Source organism: Barbus barbus (genome assembly GCF_936440315.1).
Source record: "Barbus barbus genome assembly, chromosome: 25".
NCBI lineage: Eukaryota > Metazoa > Chordata > Actinopteri > Cypriniformes > Cyprinidae > Barbus > Barbus barbus.
Genome location: NC_136753.1, coordinates 20,181,069 through 20,203,253, shown reverse-complemented (window position 1 = coordinate 20,203,253; position 22,185 = coordinate 20,181,069). Strand labels below are relative to the sequence as shown.

General features: G+C 37.6%; 2 protein-coding genes across 3 annotated transcripts in view; one reads left to right on the top strand and one right to left on the bottom strand.

Moving 5' to 3' along the window:
• Window positions 1–80: 80 nt before the first annotated feature.
• LOC306845159 (carbohydrate sulfotransferase 7-like) lies at window positions 81–7,842 on the top strand. Its single transcript, XM_079377794.1, has 2 exons — window positions 81–1,482; window positions 6,695–7,842. The coding sequence occupies exon 1, from the start codon at window positions 209–211 to the stop codon at window positions 1,457–1,459; it is 1,251 nt and encodes a 416-aa protein (XP_079233920.1). The 5' UTR covers window positions 81–208; the 3' UTR covers window positions 1,460–1,482; window positions 6,695–7,842.
• The window catches only part of LOC306845158 (sodium/hydrogen exchanger 7-like), a 44,005-nt gene continuing 29,343 nt past the window's right edge, over window positions 7,524–22,185 (bottom strand). The window contains exons 14-16 of one of the 2 annotated variants that reach the window (XM_079377792.1): window positions 19,607–19,689; window positions 17,639–17,744; window positions 7,524–9,899 (exon numbers count right to left, since the gene is read on the bottom strand). In XM_079377792.1, coding sequence (XP_079233918.1) covers window positions 9,636–9,899; window positions 17,639–17,744; window positions 19,607–19,689 — 453 coding nt within the window. In that variant the 3' untranslated portion in view covers window positions 7,524–9,635. The remainder of the gene's footprint in view (window positions 9,900–17,638; window positions 17,745–19,606; window positions 19,690–22,185) is intronic. The other variant, XM_079377793.1, reaches the window with a different exon arrangement.

Genomic DNA, 22,185 nt, shown 5'->3' with positions numbered 1-22,185 from the left:
GCCCATCAGGCTATCTGAGTGACGTCCTAACTATCCAATCACAATCCTCTTATGAGCAATTACCGCTAGCCAATCCTGACACAGGAGGCGGGACTTACGGTTTTACGGCTGAGAAAAGAGATTCCACTCTCTAAACTTTACTGCTGTAATATAACAGTATTCATCGAGGCAGTTCGCCGAGATCCGCGTTTCTCACTCCGCTGAGGCCATGAAGAGAAGGCTTCAGAAAAAATACATCATCTTAATTCTAGGATACTCCGTGGCGCTGCTTTTAATTCCCTACGTACTAGATTACCGGAGCAAATCGTCTCACATTAAAGATGGATATCAGCAACAAAAGTGTCCCGATCTGGAGAGCACCATCGCCCTGTGGAGTAGCACCAGGACTGGCAACTCAACGGAGGTGGAGGGCTACGGCAACAGGAGTCAGTCCAGAACACACATATACCTCCACGCAACCTGGAGGACAGGCTCTTCTTTTTTAGGGGAATTATTTAATCAGCATCCTGATGTGTTTTATTTATACGAGCCCATGTGGAATATGTGGCAGGCGCTTTATCCCGGAGACGCGGGCAGTTTACAAGGTGCAGTGAGAGACATGATGAACTCTCTGTTTAGATGTGATTTTTCAGTGTTAAAACTCTACGCAGGCTCGTCCAACGTAACCACCTCTTTTATTTTCGGCTGGAAAACGAACAAGGTCATTTGCTCCGAGCCTCTCTGCAAAGCGTATAAAAAACACGACATTGGTTTAGTTCAAGGAGACGTGTGTAGCAAATGCCACCCCAGAGATATCAAAGAGCTGGAGAAAGAGTGCAAAAAGTACCCTGTGATGGTCATCAAAGACGTGCGCGTTTTAGATTTGGCGGTTCTGCTTCCCCTCATGCGAGACCCCGCAATCAACCTCCAGATAGTCCAGTTGTTTCGCGACCCCCGGGCCGTGCATAATTCTCGGCTGAAGTCTAAACTGGCTCTTGTGAAGGAGAGCATACAGGTGCTGAGGAGCAAGAAGCAGAGCGACAAATACAAGCGCCTTCTGGTGCCTAGCAACAGGGTCCATCGGGCAGAGAACTACGTCTCGAGCGCGATGGAGTTAATATGCGATAACTGGCTCAACGACATGTTGCTTGTTATGAACGCTCCGCCGTGGGTGAAGCGAAACTACATGCAGCTGAGATACGAAGACCTGGTCCTCAGACCCGTGGGCGAGCTCCAGAAGCTCTATAGGTTCTCCAACCTCACCCTTTCTCCGGCCATGGAGAAGTTTGTGGTGAACATGACCCACGGACACGGCTATTCCTCGGATAAACCTTTCCTCATATCATCCAGAGATGCCAAAGAGGCTATTTATGCCTGGAGGGAAAGGCTGAACGTGGAGCAGGTGAACCAGGTTGAAGCCTACTGCAGCGAGGTCATGAGACAGCTGGGTTATCAGAAGAGGAACATGGACAAGACCTAAAACCACCAAACCATGAGTTTATGGTATGTGCACGTGTCTGAGTGTCTGAAATGTGACTTGGTGTCAACTATGGTCCCAGAACTTACCATGATGACCAAGTATATCCCGTCACACTTTACATTAGTGTTCAATTTGCAATATTATTACAGATTTCCAGAGTGTATAATTGTAGTAGAGGGATAGCTGACCCAAAAATGAAAATTCTGTCATCATTTACTCATCCTCATGTTCCAAATGTGGAAGCCATTGACGTTCATAGTATTTTTATTTTTTTCCATAATGTGGACTGTTTGGTCACTAGCATTCTTCAAAATATCTTCTATATGTCTTCAACAGAAGAAAGAAACTCCGGTTTGGAACAACCTGAGGTTGAGTAAATAACAGTATTTTTATTTTTTGGTGAACTATGCCTTTAACACCAACAGAAAAGTTCTATAGCAACCCCATAGCACTTCTGGTCAAACGTTTGGGGCCAGTAAGTGTATTATTATTAATTGCTTTTTTGACAAATTAAATTGATCAAAAGTTACAGTAAAGACATTTATATTGTTACAGAAGTATTTCTACTCATGCTTATTTGCTATTATAATGCTATTTTTTACTTTTATTCATTAAAGAATCCTGAAAAAAAATTTATCACACTTTCTACAAAAGTTTTACCGAGCATAACAGTTTTCATCAATAATAATAAATGTGTCATGAGCACCAAATCAGAATGATTTCTGAAGGATCATGTGACACTGAAGACTGGCTAATGCCTCTTCCTGTTGTCACCATAGAAAATGCTTTTAAATTGTGATAATACTTTAATATTACTGTGTTACGTGCCTTCCTAGTCTAGGGTCAGGAAGGGTGTAACAAGAAAATTTATAAAACGCAAACAGAGAAAAATAAAAAATAAATAAAACTCTTAACAGCCAACCAGGAACTCCTCTCTCCTGTCCCAGCACTCCACAAAAATCACACAGATTTTTGTTACACAAAAAAAGTGGTTTATTTGACAAGCTCAAATAAAGTACAAAAAGGGGAGCAAATAAAGCTTCGGGAGGGGACCAGGCCAAAATAACAAACATAAAAACTCTAACTTAGGGAGAGTAATTTCTAAACTCAAGTCTTACCTTACTTGCTTGAAGATTTTAAAACTTGTGTACCGGAAAACGTTGTTGTTTATTTAAATGAACAAAAAGTGTCAACTTTCTGATGCGGCGGTGTTTGCTGATGAATTTGCACTTACCCACCATACTGTCTTTTCCTCTGGGCGTCAATCTAAAACTTCCCTGGCTACAGAGACTATGGCTCAAGGTGCCCTCAGAGTGAATGTCGGTAAGACTAGTGGTGGAGGGAAGGCTGTCTCAAAGAGCACAGAAAGGAGGGTTTGCTTTTACTGTCTTGACCCTGGCCATATGATCTCTGATTGTAAGGCTTGGAAGCAGAAGGCCACAAATACCAAACCTAAAAGCGTTGCATCTGTACAATCAGTTCCTGATTTGTTTGCTGCTGACACGTCGTCATATGGTCCCTTTCTTCTGACAGGTTGTGTATCGTTAGCTGGTGACTCTGCAGTTAAGTGCGTGCAGGTTCTGAGAGATACGGGGTCAGCTCAATCCTTCATGCTTGAGGATGTGTTGCCCTTCTCTGATGCATGGCGCAAATGTCCTTGTGCGTGGTATTGAGATGGGCTGCGTTAGTGTTCCGTTACACACTGTCAATTTGAAGTCTGACCTTGTTACGGGCCTGGTCCAACTGGTTGTGTGTAAAAAGTTACAGTGGGGCAAATAAGTATTTGATACACTGCCGATTTTTCAAGTTTTACCACTTACAAAGAATGGAGAGAGCTGTCATTTTCATCGTAGGTACACCTCAACTGTGAGAGACAGAATATAAAAATAAAATCCAGAAAATCACATTGTATGATTTTTGAATAATTAATTTCCAATTTATTGCATGAAATAAGTATTTGATACACTAGAAAATAGAACTTAATATTTGGTACAGAAACCTTTGTTTACAATTACAGAGGTCAGACGTTTCCTGTAGTTCTTGACCAGGTTTGCACACACTGCAGCAGGGATTTTGGCCCACTCCTCCATACAGGTCTTCTGAGGATCTTTCAGGTTTTGGGGCTGTCGCTGGGCAACACAGAGTTTCAGCTCCCTCCATAGATTTTCTATTGGGTTCAGGTCTGGAGACTGGCTAGGCCACTCCAGGACCTTGAAATGCTTCTTACGGAGCCACTCCTTAGTTACCCTTGCTGTGTGTTTGGGGTCATTGTCATGCTGGAAGACCCAGCCACGACCCATCTTCAATGCTCTTACTGAGGGAAGGAGGTTATTGCCCAAAATCTCGCGATACGTGGCCCCATCCTTCCTACCCTCAATACAGTGCAGTCGTCCTGTCCCCTTTGCAGAAAAGCACCCCCAAAGCATGTTTCCACCCCCATGCTTCACGGTTGGGATGGTGTTCTTGGGATTGTACTCATCCTCCTTCCTCCAAACACGGCGAGTGGAGTTTATACCTAAAAGTTATATTTTGGTCTCATCTGACCACATGACCTTCTCCCATGCCTCCTCTGGATCATCCATATATCCGTATCATCATCCGTATATATTAAAGTACCATACTATTACATCTGATACCATCACTGTAAAACGTACTGCATATAGTACTTTATTAAGGGAAATACAGTTACATAAGTACAGAATTAATGTTATTGTTTTGTAAAGCTGATTTTAAACCTAAAAGAAAAGTACTATGGATTATATATACTCCATAATATACTTTTAGGGGAATTGCCCTTCATTTATTGTAATTTAATGATATTTACATGTAATATGTGTAACAGGGTCACTGCGTTCTACTACTCTTTATCAGATAAAACAGATGTGTGCAAAATGTAAAACAGGGCATCCATGATAAGATGAGGCATGTGTTCTGCTGCTTTAGATTAGCGCTGAGTTTAAATTTGTTAGATGGGTGAATTTTACATTTATCTAGCACGACTATACATTAATGCTTCTACCCATTAGATGAGAAGAGTGCAAGTCCGAGATTGATTATGCAACACTGCATCTAGTGTAGTTGTAAAGATCTAAATAGATTTTATTGGCAGTGTGCTGTTATGCAGTATGTGTGAATGCCATGACTGACAGCTTTATAACAAACTGACACAATCTCTCTTCAGGGAACCAAGTTTGATTTTATAATGTTCAATGACCTCTTGGGAAGACAAAACGTGATGTTTTATAAAGTTATAGATTTCAGTTGGATTCTCGTTTAGCTAAAATGTGTCAACATCATCAATTCACGTGCAAAGTTGTATTTTTTATCATTGGGAACACCGTTGAGCAGTGGTTCAATTTATTAACATTAGGTAATGCATTATATATCATAAACAACAGGGTTTTTACAAGATTAATGATAATGTATAAAATACCATTGTTTAGTGTTAATGTTTGTGTATATTGAAATGTTAACCAGTATAAATGCTGTAAATATAGTGTTATATTAGCTATTTTTAAAAACTAATGTCAACATACAAGACCTTGGATTTTAATCAAGTACCATTTCAGTCAGTAATTGTAGAAATGCTGTCGAGGGCACTAGTCAGTGCACTATATTCAGCATTTAATGATTATGAACATTAAAAAGAGACAATAGGAGAGTGGAGTTTAGCCGGGGTCATTGATCCAGTCTGAAACTGTTAGTACATGGTGCCAGTGAAGTCATAGGGTTAATACCGTCCTCTTGAACTCGGGGAAGTGGAAGTTATATGGTGGCGCAATTATTTCTTTTCCAAACAGACCTTGGTCAGAAAAATGACCAGTTTCACTTTACTGTAGCTGATATAATGGTAAAAATTGCTGCAAGTCAAGTCAGCACATATCATAAATATCCTCTCAGCACTGTGACCGGTAAAAATATCCGACAGCGGCACATATCAAATCAATTCGCCATCATGCTCAAGTCTGATTTCATGGCGAGGCATGTAAACGGTGCTGTATAACAGAGCGATGGATCATGATACAGGCTTCTTTGTTATCGCCATCAGCATCATGTGATGAGGGGGGCTGGTGTGACCTAACAGACCGACCACACGTGGTTGGAACAGGCTTAAATAGGGACTGCTTTGTTTTGGTTAGTCCCTGGAGGGACCAATGCTCCCTGAGCTGAGCCTGTCACCAGCTCAATCTGTGAGGGCTCTGCCATGACTGCACTTAGACATGTTTGACCAGTACAGACCTCAAGTGTCCCTCAGTGCCAGATGAGGCAACCGCCAAGACCTAGAGCTCATCACAAGCTTGTTTTCAAATATGACTTGTATAACATTTTTGAAAAGCTTTTGATTGCTTGGATGTTACAACAACAAAAAGCTAGTAATTAATTATCTAATATTTAATTATATAAATATCAGATGTGTAATAACTATATTTTAACTTTTATTATTGGTGTAATGTTTATAAAAATAAACAAAAAATATTAATATTGTAATATTAGACAAAAATAATTTATATTCATTTACACATTATAACAATTTATGCGTGTGTGTGTTGGGAGGGTTAATAAGAACACACAAATTTACTAATATATTCATTTATAATTAATCCAACATCAATTTATTAAATGTAATAATTGTAATACATTTAAATATTAATATATCATGTAATATAGGTATTAAAAGTCTAACTAATAACAATCAAAAATGACTTGTGATCTGTTTTGGGGGTAATAGAAACAACATTAGTATATTATTAATTATATAATTAATCTAATTTAATTATAAATATCAGATTAATTACATAATTTAACATTATTACCATTATTGTATTAATGAAACTTAAAATATACTACTAATAATAATAACAATGCATGGTCTTAATAAAGGGTTAATACATTATAGTAAATATAATATGAGATTATTATTATATTTAAATATTTCTAATAATTTAAATACTAGAAAATAATATAGCTATTCATATTATAATAATAACTATTAAACTAATATTTGCGTCCAGTATGTGTAGCCATATAGGAACACATTGTTTCAATTTAAACCGTCACGCTGAATATCTGACAAATACTAGCAATGCAGAAATTACACACTGCACTTTTATAACTACACTTTGTTGACATTCTATACAAAATCATTGTTTTCAGTAAACATCCTAATATCCCCTGTCCATATCAATAACAAAGCTCAAAAAAAAAACCTAAGTTATGTTTCCCTCTTTGCTGTAGAAGCCTGATGTGCTAGAGGAACAGGAAGACAGAGGGGAAAAGCCTGATATGAAGCTACACCAGAGGGTACGACACACCAATGGAACTGAGGAGCCACACCCCGAGATCTCCCTCACAGTGCGGTCACGGGGCGCAGAGTAGACGACAGAAGAGAGACACTCACAAACCCATCGACCTCAAGTGATACTGACAAGACTCTGACAAAAACAAAAAAAAGACTAACAATAACAAGAGGAGGAAGCACGTTCAGCAAGAGAATGAAACTGCTTGTGTCCTAACAGCCAGATTTCACCCGCAATAATCCCTGCTCAATCCCCAGCAGCCCATAATCAGGCACACAAGACCGAGTCTTTTACGTGCCGGAGACAGACAGACATCCCACTGAGTGTTCAGTTGGAGGATTTCATAATGAAAACATTCCTAGGCATTCCTGTATTGATCAACAATGTATGAAAAGAGGATTATGCATCAAGGACACTTCAGCTTCTGTGGTACTGCCCAAAAAAAAAAAACATGAATGCAGAATTTATCTGTGAAGCAAAGTGCAATTCAGTGAACTGAAGATCTAGAGAAAAGGGTGGAGAAGGAATTTCCCCCCAAAGGAAATTCTGATTTCTCTCCCCCAAGTCTCAACACTCCCACTGGTGTGAGATTTCCCAGTTCCCCCTGGACATCACCAGTTTGTTCTTTTCGTACGAAATCTGCATTGGGCTGTTAAGACTTTGGAGAATGGCGTGTTCATTTGTGTATGAAGTGGATAAGATTACAATTTAAATAGTTAAATAGGCAGAACGTCTCATCTAAAATTAAAACACACAATCATTCTTTGAGGATACAGGTGTTTTTGTGCTTTTACTGCTCAACAACTTTGACACTATTATCATTGTTAATGTTGTTTTTTCATTTTAAACAACATTTACTGAAAAGTTACGTGAACCATCAGAATTAATAAATGAACAAATCTGTTATTTATAAATAAAACTTGTACATTTTTTAGTTGTAAACACTGTTTTCTTGTTTTATTATTCTTATTATTTAATGACATAAAATAAATCAAATACCTTACTTTGGTATTGCTACTGTAGCCCACTTTGATACATTGGCTATTTTTTATAAACGTACAATTGATAAACTACATTCCATACCACAGTTTTGTTGCATTATTTAACAGGCTGAGTGCATCTTAACAGGGAAAACTGAGCGATGGTGTTTCATACATCACAGACAAAAAAACGACAGCTTATGGATTTTTGTTGTTTGTTTATATACTGACATGCAGAACAGCAAGTAAAAGATGAATGCTACAGGAGGGAGATACATATGCTGAAGGTACACACAAGTCCACCATAGTATGGTCAGAAAAAAAGCTATCAGACAGGTTGAAAGAGTCATTCAGAAGAGGAGTGACTTCTTAGCCGGATCACATGTGAACTCAGTCTTTTGCTACAGCCGGTTTAAGGTTTTGCTCCTCAAACTACGATTGCCACAAAGCCCGCGAGGCTCATTTGCTAGCCAAAACCTCACATAAATAGTGCAAATCTCCTTGATTCACATGCATGTTCTGATCAGATGTTAAACTAGATTCCGTTGAAGTGATGCATTTCATCACACACCTCAAGCAAACAGACAGGCGTGAGTGCAGACCATTGTAAAGGTTACTGAATGGAAAGTGTGCAAAGTTAGTTTATTGTGTTGATTATAAATCGGAATGAATTATTTCCAACATCTGTAAGTTAGTTATTAACCAAACTCTCGGACTTTAGACTTGCATTCATTAACATGATTCATTTCTAGACACGGAGGATGGAAGGAATGCGCATTGGCGGTTACTGGCACAAGGCCACCCGTTTACTCTATAAACACATCAACAGCCGGGTCAAAACACTCCAGATTCCGGATTTTGGAATCACCGACTGCTATATAGCAGCAACTCGTACATATGGAAAAATCCACCTTCAAGAACATTCTAATTTGAGGAGGCGCAAAAGGAATGTTTGATGCAGATTTGAAGACTCCTTGATAATTACAGCGTTCTGCATCTCAAATTGTGGCTGAGAGTGTGCAAGTGGTTAATATGCTAATATAATAAATCAAAACATGCAAGGACTGCAGCTCAGCTGCAGCTAAAGTGCATGACTCATACACTCTGGTTGCATCCAGCTGTTTTAAAAAAAACAAACAAAAAAAAGTTCCACAGCTGTACAGATCAACATTCATATTTACAACGACCGGCAAGTCAACTTGGCATTCATACAACCAAGATATTGCAGGAAGTGTAAACTCCAACTCACTAGAGTTAAGGATTACAAGGTTCCCGTATGCAGTCATGAGATGAGCATGCACTCATGTCAATGTTGCCATTGTGTTTGTGAGCTTTCACGAAAACCACGGTCATGGAATATTTACAAACACAATGAGCTGCTCACTTATTTGCATGATGGGACAGACAAGCATTTAAATGTAAATTATTACCATAATACTGGCTGTTCATACAAAACTAAATAAAACATTTGTCAATCATATTTCCAGTTTGTAGCAGCAATACTAACAGAAAACAAAAAATTGTTAAGCTAAAATGTTAATATGCGGCGGGCGGTGTGTGTGAGAGATTGTATGAATGTTAAGGGCAGCAGAGATAAGGACAATCGGTGTCCAAAGCTGTCTGATATACTGGTTTTTTTTATATTTTTTCTTGAACAAATCACATTTTCAGGAGCAGACTCAGAATCGGAGTCTGCTAGAGCATCAATTATGTCGCCTCCGTTTCTCTGAGAACAAACCCTCCTGATCTCCATCTTTCTGTTCCCTTGAGTGTTCAGACCCCCTGCATGATCTCTTTGGAGGGGTCGTGGGTGGTCCGATGGATTAATGTGCAAGAAAAGTGGAGGTATGGAGCGCAGGGAGGCGTGGTTGAAGGTTAGGGAGGCGGGGTCAAGCGTGGTCAAGCGTGATCATCCATGGGGAAAACCAGACGTGTGCCGCGGCTCAAGAGCTCATGTTCACGCGTGTCCAGTTCTCGCTCCAGAGCGTCCTCTGATGTGCTGTCGCTGCGTTTGCCATTCACACCCCAGCTGCCGCCCGATCCTTCAGGGCCGGAGGAGGACGAGGCCCCATTGGCCGTGATGCCTGTGTCACCATAGGTCAGTGCCAGGTCTCCTTCGTTCAGGATGAGGTCTGAGTCATTGTCTCGCAGCTGCTCGTGGTTCTGTGGAGCACAGTGACAAGTCGGACATGAAGGGAGGAGGACGGGATGCTTCAACACACACACATACGCATACGCACAAACACTGTTCAAGCTCAGCACAAATGTTTATGAGGGACACTGTGGAGTCACAAGACGACAGAATAAAAAGAAAAATACACTTATGTCCTTGTGCAAAGAAAAAATTGACACTTACCTGTGTGTAATGCCTTCAAGTGCCAATGGGAATATTGTAATTACAAGTTATGTGTACATGAATGACCGACAAAGTCATATTTAGAAATGGAAACACAATATTCAAATGTTAAAACTGTGATATTAGAAGGGCTTGAGAAGGGTCTTGAGATTTAGAAACAAAGAAAAAAAAAGAAAAATGTATTCATAAAAAAATAACAATGAAAGAAAAACTGAAAGGCCTTGATCTAAAAAAAAATAGGGGGGGGGGGGGGGGGAGAAAACTTCGTAATGTAATGTAAATGTAAAAATAGAAGAAAAAAAGAAAAGAAAAATCGTTGAGATTTACAACCCTAAAAAATGTCTTGATTGAAAAAAACTAAAAAGTCTTTAGATTTAAAAAAAAAAAAAACTACATTTCTTAAAACAGATTACATACACTAATAAGAAATATATAGAAATTCAGATTTTCTTGAGATTTTTTAAAAAAGTGTTTAAAAGCGATAAAAATGATAAAAGCGAGTTGGGTAATAATGTTTAATTGTTGAAAAATAATACACACCCTTTACGTTTTGGCTATATTACAGCATCATTAATAACTACTATATACAACAGAGCTCATAAACAACAGAGCTATTATTTTCAAGGCTCATGAAAATAATTTGTTTATAAGACATCAAGCATAAATTATATAAGTTTTGTAAAAGTGCCAGACATATTTACTTAAGCTTTCTGCACAGAGAGCAGAACTTTTTTTTTAAGTTTATACTATCCTGTTTCTGATCTGGGGTGTATTCCAGAAAGCAGGTTATGTGACATACCCGGGTAAGTTTGAGGATAAGCGAGCGGATAACCTCAGCTTTCGGTTCCAAAATCGGAGGATGTAAGTAACCATAGTAACTTGCTTTCTGAAGATAACCTGCTCCGGAGCAGGTTATGTTCCAGGGTTAGTTCACTTCAGTGCTATCAGTGCACGCGTGACATACTGACCAGCCTTCAGTGGGCCTGACAAATAGCGCACAACATTATATAATATAGCCATATATATAAAGCGCTAATATAAGTAATAAATAAGGTAATATATTATTCTAATATGGTTATTTTATTGGCATATATAACAGTTATCTGTATAAATTATAAAACACTATGACAAGGTGATGTTTAATTTATTATATTATAAGATGGTTTAGATCCTACCTGTCTGATCGCTACCACTTTGTTCATTTAAATGGAGAGTCATGTAAAGTATGGAGTACCACAAGGCTCTGTCCTAGGTCCTCTGCTATTTTCAATATACATGTTGCCCCTTGGTAATATTATTAGAAAATGCGGGATTCGTTTTCATTGTTATGCTGATGATACTTAACTATATATCTCAACAAGACCAGATGAAACTTCTCAACTATCTAAGCTAAGAGATTGTGTAAAAAATGTAAAAGATTGGATGACCAATAATTTCCTCCAATTAAATTCAGATAAGACAGAGATATTACTTATTGGACCAAAAAAAACAGTACACAGAATCTCTCAGGATTACAATTTGCAACTAGACGGATGTACTGTTACGTCCTCTAAAGTCAAAAATCTGGGTGTTATATTAGACAGCAACTTGTCCTTTGAAAATTATATTTCCCATGTTACAAAAACAGCATTCTTCCATCTTAGAAACATTGCCAAGCTTCGAAACATGCTACCTGTTTCTGATGCAGAAAAGCTAGTTCATGCATTCATGACCTCTAGACTGGACTATTGTAATGCACTGCTATTGGTTGTCCTGCATCTTCAATAAACAAGCTACAGATAGTCCAAAATGCAGCGGCTAGAGTTCTTACCAGGTCAAGAAAATATTATCATATTACCCCAATTTTACAGTCTCTGCACTGGCTACCTATTCAGTTCCGTATCATTTACAAAATATTATTACTTGCCTATAAGGCCCTAAATGGTTTAGCTCCTGCGTACCTAACTTGCCTTCTACCACGCTACAATCCAACCCGCTCCCTAAGGTCGCAAATCAAACTAAAAATATAAGTCATATTCTCAAGGATTAAAGATTAAACTGGAAAAAAATGATTACACAACCATCAATTAGGTGGCGATATGCACTAAGCATGTAAATGACCATGGAACAAAAGAAGAAGAAAGAAATAACATGATGCGCTTTTTCTTAGCGTCCGTTTCCATAGTGACTCATCGAATCGTCCATCTGTTGAGAATATCTTGAGTCTTAACCAGGAACATACTCTGTGTTGAATGAACTTACTCCCGGACGCATTTTTGGAACCACATACCTCGAGTCAGAAAGGTTTGGGGTTAATCAACCCAAAGTTCAGGGTTTAGCTGAAGGCAAGTTAACCGTGCTTTCTGAAATACACCCCTGAACCGAGCCATCGCAAAAATAAACAACACAAATGTAGGACACGCTTCCCAGGTGGACTTGAAGGCATCATAAGCAATGACTGCAAAAAAGCTAAACTCTGTTCACATGATGCATATGTAACAAACATTCTGCAATACAGCATCTCCCACAGTTTCAAGGCTTGCCATTCACAGATCACTGGGTTTAGTGGTACTTCATAGAATCACTGGGTGCTACTGAAGGGGGTTGTCACTGAAGCACAATTACACCAGAGGATTACACTGTGTGCCAACAGATCAAACAAACTAAACTCTGTTATGCAACAGTTAGCTTCACATATAGCTGCTCCTAAATCCTTTGAGAAGGATCTAAATAATGCCTGTTCCGTGTTAATGGTTGGAGGTGGTGTGATTTAGTCCGTGAAAATCACCTGTTTAAGCTCTCAAAGGCTCTATATTGCCAAAAGTATTGAGTCACCCCCTTCTTCTGTTTGACTACTTTAGTCATTTTTATGAGTACAAATCTTAATGTTTAAGCATATAATAATATTCTAGGGAATTCTGTGCTTCTAATTTTATAGCAACAGTTTGGACAGGGCCCTTTTCTATTCTAACATGACAGTGCCTCTGCGTATAAGGCACGGTTCAAAAAGACATGATTGATTCAGTCAGTGTGGAAGAACTTGACTGATCTGCAGAAAGTCAAGTCCTGATCCCAGCTGAACTCCTCTGGTGTGATTTTATATGCAGACCTTGAGCCAAAAACTCATCACCAAACACCAAATACTAACAGTCTCATCCCAACTCGTCACATATTGACGCTTGGTTTTTGCGTCGCTTTTTGACGCTCAAGGTACCCCTTTAGCGTCACTTTTCGACGTGAAGGGAAGGTAATTTTTTTAAATAGGAAACACTTAGCGTATATTAATCATTTTTAAATAAATTATGCCAGTACTTGCATCTGCCTCCTATATCTTGCGTTTTCTTCACAGATGGTAGGTTTAGGGGCAGGGGTTGGTTAAGTCACTATTTTGACTGTTTACATTAAAAAAATCACACCCCTACATATATGCAATAATGGCAACCTTATTATGACGATAAAATTCCCAATAGCGCGTTAGCATATCGACGCCGAAAAGTTACGCTTCCCTTCACGTCGAAAAGTGACGCTAAAGGGGTACCTTGAGCGTCAAAAAGCGACGCAAAAACCAAGCGTCAATATGTGACGACTTGGGATGAGACCGGGTTGCAAATACGTCTGTCACTATATATACAGTGCCCTCCAAAAGTATTGGAACAGTAAAGGCAAAATTGCTCTGTTGGCTGTGGAGTCAAGATATTTACAAATATGATTAAAAGATGAATATGAGACAAACTACAGAATGTCACATTTTATTATTGGGTGATTCAACACAGATGTTTTACCAGCTAAGAAGTTCAGCACTTCTAGAGTTTCATCCGTCTATCTGATGTGAGCATAAGTATTGGAACAGTTGCCTCACAGGTCTTTCTAAGTGATCAACTGTGTCCTGTTGCATTGATTCTTCAGATATTACAAGCGGGGAATGTGTTGTATCAGTTATATCTATTACTTCTGCATTCTGAATCCTGCAATCGATGATGACGCACACAAACCAGGATGAAGATGAGGGAGCTGACTTTGAGAGAAAAGCAAGCAATTTGGATGCTAAAAGAAAAGAGGAAGTATATATATATATATATATATATATATATATATATATATATATATATATATATATATATATATATATATATATATAGATAGACTTATTTAGAGCTCTAGCAAAATCAAAGGGCATGGAGAAATCAAGAGTTTGGAAACCACCAGCGACACCAGCAACCAACAATTACCTGATCGGCTGAGAAAACAACAGTAGTTGATGACAGACAAATCATAAAAACTGTGAAAATGAATCCTAAAAGACGTGTCTGTAAAATCACCAACAACTTCCAGAAAGCTGGGGTGATGCTGACAATCTACTGTCCTCAGGAGACTTTGACACAGAATTACAGATGCTACACAGCAAGATGCAAACCTCTGACCAGCACCAAAAATAGAAAGGCAAGATTAGAGTGTTTGCAAAAAAGCAAAAAGGTGAGCCAGAAGAGTTTTGGAACCGTGTTTATGGACCGATGAGACAAAGATGAACCTTTATCTAAGTGATGGGAAAGCAAAAATGTGGAGAAAAAAAGGGAACTGCAGTGATCCCAAGCATACAGCCTCATCTGTAAAGCATGGTGGAGGTGGTGTCATGGCATGAGCATGCATGGCTGCCTCTGGAACAGGCCCTCTCAACTTTACTGATGACTTCATGTATGATGACAGTAGCGGAATGAATTTGGAAGGGTACAATATTCAAGAAAATGTCACCAGATTCATTGGGAAGTGCTTCATATTGCATCAGGACAATGACCCAAAACACCCTGCCAGTTCAGTCAAGGAATTTATAAGGGCAAAGAAATGGAAAGTCTTAGATTGCCCAAGTCAATCTCCAGATTTAAATCCGATTGAACATGAATTTCACCAGCTGGAGAGGAGAGTAAAGGCAGAAACTCCCCAAAACAAGCAACAATTGGAATTGGCTGCATTAAAGGCTGGGAAAAGCATTTCAAAGGATGAGACCAAGAGTCTGGTGATGTCTATGGGTCACAGACTCACTGCTGTGATTGTGCGCAAGGGATCTGCAACTAAATAATACCTTTTAATCTTTTATATCTGCCTTATGTTCAACTGTCCCAATATTTATACTCACATCAATGAGTGGAATGAACTCTAAAAGTGCTGTTCTTTTTATTTGGTAAAACATGTATGTGTTGAAACGGCTAATAATAAAATAAGACATTTTGTAGTTTTGTCTCATATTCATCTTTTAATCATATTTGTAAATGTCTTGACTCCACAGTCAACAGAGCAATTTTGTCTTTACTGTTCCAATACTTATGGAGGGCACTGTATATATATATATATATATATATATATATATATATATATATATATATATATATATAAAAATACAGGAACGGAATAACAGTAAGTGCTACATATTTTGCGTCAGTGACTGGCAAACAGTACTTTATCCCATACTTAACCTCCATAAATGAACCATTATCATTAAGAGAACTATTCTGCCTAAGTGCTCTTCAAAATAAAGTGATATAGGAACAACAACAACAACAAAAAAAAGTTAAACACAAAAGACCTTTAAACAAAGAGGAAACTGCATAAATGAAACAGCCTGTTATTCACATTTGAAACCATACAAAATGGATTTAACTAGTGGAACTAAATAACAGCAAAAGAAAAACTGGCAGCAAAATTAAATGCAAAAAATTAGGAATACGTTAAAACAATACATTTCTTTTTTTTCAGATTTAACGAGCAAGCAACTAATAAAACTGATGGAGGAAGTGAATATGGAAACGAAATCTAGACGTAGACTGTGGAGCAGAGAGGGAGAGCTGGGGGTGAAATAAAAAGAGCAAAACGAAACAAAAAAATGCTATTCAAAGAAAAAGAGAGACAGTGAACTTAGATACACATGGCAGGTATTAGGAGGAACTAGAGAGAACAATCAAGACAGAAAAAAAGGAATAGAAATATATACAGACAGACAAACTGGGGGATTTAGATGAACTGACCCAGTTTAAAAGGATGTATGTAACACAAACATCACGACTCGTGTTCTGAGGTAAGAACCATTTTCATTATAGGTCTACAAAAACTCTTTACTGGTATTCACACCATATGCTGCGGCTATGAGGGGCATAATTGTGTTACGTGGGAGAGAGGTGGGCGGTCAAGCAGTTCTGCAGGACATTTAGCTCATTGTGACCCAACAGCACAATGTAAGACTGTAAGATGTTTGTAAGCACAGCCAAGCAGGCCGAGCTACAGTACTAACATTGTGATGAATAGGGGAATTTGCAGGAGTGAATGGGCCTGTGACCACTGTGAATAACTGTGTTTTCCATGCTTGAGACACCGGAATGCCTCTCGGGCTCACAATCATCAGAGTGGCATCATGAAAGGCCCTTTTGTGACCGGGCGCACACTGAATGCGTCTTCCTTCGGGTCTGTGTCCAGTCTAAAAGCCCCAATGCTTTTGTGTGTGTGTCTGTCTGTCTTTCTCTCTTTTCTTTTCAAACAGGGTTTCAAAGAGCAGCAACAACAACATTAGAAAGCAAGCTATGGAAACCAAGGCATGCTGTTGAGGAACTCAGAATAAGTTACTTCCTTAGAAACATGGCAAAGTGCAGTGTGAAGTAATGACCAATCTACTAGCTAATAAGGGACCATTTTGATAATATAGGCATTGGGTTAATTCTAAAATGTATCAGTTTGGATCTACCTTGTTAGTGGATACTTTGAATTAATAGAGTAAATAAAGGGCTGTATATATTAAAAATCAATTATTTATATATATATATATATATATATATATATATATATATATATATATATATATATATATATATATATATTTAATTGGTTTTAATTTTTATTATATTTAGAAAATACAAATCTATTAAAATTTGAAAAAGAATGAATAAAGAGATACAAATCTATTTCATAAATAATTGTTCAAATATAATTGATTTTATGTAGAAAATATATGAAAAATTAAATAAAAAGATAATAAAAATCATTTAGATTTGAAAACGTAAACTGATTTTTTTTCATTTTCATATTTAAATAAAAAAAAACATTTATATATAAAATAATAAAAATCTATTAAAATCTATTTGAAAGATAATAAATAAACAGATATAAAACTATTTCATAAATAAATAATTGTTCAAATATAATTGATTTTATATAGAAAACATTAAAAATAAATTAAATTAAAAATTATAAAAATCAATTAGATTGGAAAAGTAAACAGATCATTCTCATTTTCATATTTAATTGATTTTATTATATTTATATATAAAATACAAATATATTAAAAAGATGAATAAACATATCTATTTAATAAATAAATAACTGTTCAAAAATAATTGATTTTGTATAAAACATAATAAAAATAAATTAAACCAAAAATAAAATAAATGTATAGTATACATATATCATATTTCCCCAAACTCCATTGATTCCTTTTTTAATACATTTGATAATAATTTTGTTTATTTTAATAATATATCTAGCAGACTGACTGATTTAATAACTGCATGTGCGTATGTGGTCTTACCTCATAGGCCTGGGGACTGGTCAGACATCGAGCCAGAGGACCACAGCAGTCCGGCAGAGTAGAGGTCAAAGGGGGACCGCTATGGGTCAGGATGGGCTTTAGGTAACTGTACTTGTGTTAAGAGAAACAGCTTTGCTGAAGTGTCAATGTCAAGCAGACGTGAACCAGTAAGATGCGTCACACTGGACTGAAATATGGTTGAAAGATGTTCTTACTAACTACATTTACTTTCAATTCCAAAAACAACTGAAAACATGCAGGTATGGTAAACAGGTATGGTCAACGTGATGCAGTATATACAGTACTCACATTAGCTAATCATACGCTATACCCTAATATTCTCTACCAATTCCATAAAAATTTTCATAGATCCAGTTCTATTAACTTTAACTGTATGCAAAAGAGCAGCTTGGACAGTCTCAAAGCACTCTGGTATAGTAAATGATGAAATCTTTTCTGGCTAAACTAGTTAATTCATAACAGCCACAAATCAACAATGACTGCAAGACTTCAGACACTCATCCAAGTCAAACATTTCAAAACAGCCAATCAATACAAGCCATTCAAAAATAGCATTGCTTATAATGGAATCTCCAAAAATTCAGAATGGCAGCAGCAAGCACTCATCTCAGAACAGATATGATTGAGTCTCAGCCTCATAATCATGGAGTAAACAGATCATCATCCCCTTAATTAGTTCACTCAGAGTCCAGCACACAGATCTAAGCAGGACAGCTAGTACGCATTTGGCAGCAATACTGAAGTTTTTTTTATTTTTGACAGACGGGGATAAAAATAGAGAAGGCGGCAGTAAAGTGTTGATAGCTTGAAACCAAGAACACCCTGTGATGCATATGGAAGCATATAATATCTTTGAGGAGGACCTAAACTGGATGTCCCCTGATGAGTTAGAAAGAGGAATAGACTGAAAAATCTCTGTAGGATGTCCAATAGCATGGTCTGGCACCCAAAGAGAAATAAAACAGGCAGCTGGCCTTTTGGAAAGCACACAAACACACTTTAATTCACTCCCGAGGGCCTGTGCAAAAGGAAGCGAATGTTGTTCGGTAGGTTGTTGTGACAATAAGGCAGCACACTTGTAAGCTGACAAGCATGGCTGTGGGCGCAGAGAAAAATCGCAAGCTAAGGTTCCTAATAAACATCTAACATAAGCTCTGAGGACCTGTGAGTCACCACATGTGGAGCTGGCTTGCCACAGCTGTGCAGGAAGCAGATTGAGAAGTGTGTGAGAAAATGTGTGTGTGCTTCTTTCACCTTTAAGCATTATTTTTAGCATCCATGAGCTAAATAAAACCCCTTTCTTTGCTATTCTGTTACTACTACTACCCACGACAGTCTCGCTGAAAAGGTACGGCTACAGTAAACCTCTCAGCACAAAATAATTGCAGTGGATGGGCCCTGCTGAGAGCTCAAGAATCATTGATTGCTTCATTCAGGACTCGAAGGTTTTGTGAAAATGGACTGCAGCCATTTCATTTGACTTTCCATGCAGTAATGACATTTCCAGCAGCTCGTATTGAGGTGCAGAGCTCAGACTGGAGCTTTTTTTGAAGTGGGAGTTGCGTAAGGAGGGTGAGGCTTGTCAGTTTGGGGGTTTAGAGGCTCAGTTAAGGCCTCAGAGGAACTCCAACACTGATCAAAACCAGCTATCCTATGAAATCTCAGAATTATTCATCCTTTCCTCACTCTCACTCCACATTTATATTCATCTAGATCCGCTTTAGTGGGTTTCATCAATGTGTGTCTCTCTTTTGGCATTGTCTGTGATGTGGGAGCAGATGTTTTTTCCTAGTCATTTGCATGGAGCCAAAGTAATCTCACTGGCTAGGCTCACGGAAGAGCAACTGTGAAAGAGAAGTAATGCTCAACCGTGCTTGAGTTCCTAATGACGAGACCACAAAAGCGTACAAGTGTATGTTGCTGTGAATGGCATGCTGAAAAGGATACTTGTGGTCAAAAGTATACCAAAGTCGAAAAAGCCAGGCGCTCTCTTGCTTGGTCTTGCTCTGTCCTTCTGACTGGGTTCCATCCTGAGGAGAGAAAGAGGAAGTAAGTGTGATGTTTAATCTACAGCAGGGTTGTGCAAACCTTTTCACATATATGTATATATTATATACTGTTTATATAATATATACATACATGTTATATTATATATAATTAAGATAATTCAAAGCACAACTCATTGCGGCAGACAAGTAAATAATTGAACAGATGTTAAAAAATGACTTGAGTGAATATATTGTTTAATGTTCATGACTAAACATTACTCCATCAGTAGCGTACAGCAAACAACAATGCATGTTGCAATCCAGTTTGTCAATCTGGAGTTGGTCATGTGGAGTTTGTCAAAACCTGATACTTTAAATGTCAAAAGTTTTACTTTTTGCACCTTTAGTGTCATCAAATGTTAATCCACTACTGGCCACATAAATACCCGGCTATATGGAGAAATGGTCTGCAAACGTTTGAATGGGTGGAACGGAACCTGATACTTAACTGTTTATCATAAATAACAGTACACGCACTCAATATTCATCCATATTTATCCACTGACTTTGGAGATGTAGTAAAACCTCTTGCCAGTACATTTATCCCAGTTCATCTAATCTCACGAGTTCAGCTTCAGCATCAGCTTCATTACAGATTAACACAATCAAGCTCACAGTAACACTATACTGCAACCTATACCCTAAGCTTGCTATATTCCTTTAGCGTTAATACTATAGTGTGGACCACTGTTAATATAAGATGTGTGACAAAGACAAAAAGTGTATTTAACAAAAGTAAATCAGTACAAATGTGATTTAGGGTTGTCATTATACCAAAGAAATTCAGTAAATTTGCACAATTTTCATATGAAGGCAATACGTAATATGGCTAGTGAATACACTACTTGATAAAAAAAAATATTAACAAATATTAACTAATTAAATTAAAACAATGGAATGTTATAAAGACCATTTTCTTTTCATACAATTTCTTCAACAACATTGTTGATTAATATTATCTATTTTATTAACTGCATACACAGATTTTGATTTTAACATTTGAAACATTACAAATTCCTACAAATAACATTTTCCTAAATTATTTTCTTCTAATTTTCTAACTTAGAATAGATATATATTGCATAGTGTGCATATATACAGTATACTGTAGTCCTCTTAGGTTACTGTATTCGTGAATTCTTTTTTAAATCATTGTAAATAACCTCTGAAAGTTACTGTTTTACTTTCCAAAGGGCACTAAGTTTAATTTACTGAGTTGTTTCAAACATTAAGCATTACAAGTTGCATAGACTATATATTGCTTCTACCAAGTTTGACTTTTTTAATCTTGCACACTTGTAACTCTATTAGATGCTTGTGTTCCAGATGGAAACACTAAGAGTTAGCAAAAGGGAGAAAGAGAGACAGAAAGGCCTTTAAGAGACCAGGCGGATCCCCTCACCTTCCAAGCAAGTTGTCTTCAGGTAATAACGACTTCCCAGAAACACACTAATGGCTGTTCAACAATTTACTATCTGACAGAAATGTGGAGTAATAATTTACAGTGGAAAACCAAAAGGTCCTCCCTCCTGAGTTTATTGTATTCTTAAACGGATAGTTCATTTTGTCATCGTTTTCTCACTCTTATGTTGTTCTGAACCTTTATGACTTTTTTCTTCTGTTGAACACAAAAGATGATATTTTGAAGAATGTTAACCAAATTCTTACCTATTTGGAAAGAACGTTTGGAACAACGTAATGGTGAGTAAATGACAGGTTTTTACATTTTGGGTGAACTATCCCTTTAGGAAGACTGAAGTGAATCTGGCCCAGATTGTTTATTTCATACATCAATAAACCAACTGTGTTTACCAAGAAATACGTTTGAGCACTTATGGTCCATCGTAAGCACAGGCACTCGTCGACATCTTTATTTTTTCAGCTTCAACTCTGTACCAAAGTACTTTGAGATCCTTAGTGCTCATATCACTAGTGCATGAAGTCTGCATTATCTTCTAAAACTGAGTTTCTACTGATCTGACTTCTGTCATTGGCCTATAATTGAACTAGTTTCAACCAGGATGAACAAAGCAGAAATGTAATTAGTTTCCAAGGTGTCCGTTCCTAATTAGCTTTACCATTCTAATTTCAGTAACAATTCATGATATAAAAAGCAACTTGTATCTGTGTATTGGTGCATGTATTTGTACTTCTTCAAAAACACACCTACAGGTTTCAAACACAACACGCAAACAGCAGGCAGCAAGGTTGTTTAAATGGCCGCTTTTGAACAGGTCGAATTTATCTCACGAACGTTTGTTCCACAAATGATACTTAGGCAAGTGTGCACGTTTTTTTTTAGAACCGGAAGAATGAATTTGTGTGTGGTTTTTGCGTAGCTACATATGAGGTCTTAAGCGCGAGAGGAACAGGATGATGTGGCAGCAATTCAGAACAAGAGTTTCACATTTTCCGAAAGAAATGTTACTGATAATTGTACGTGCAAAACCACGATACTTGGGTGTTCCTGGGTGGTTT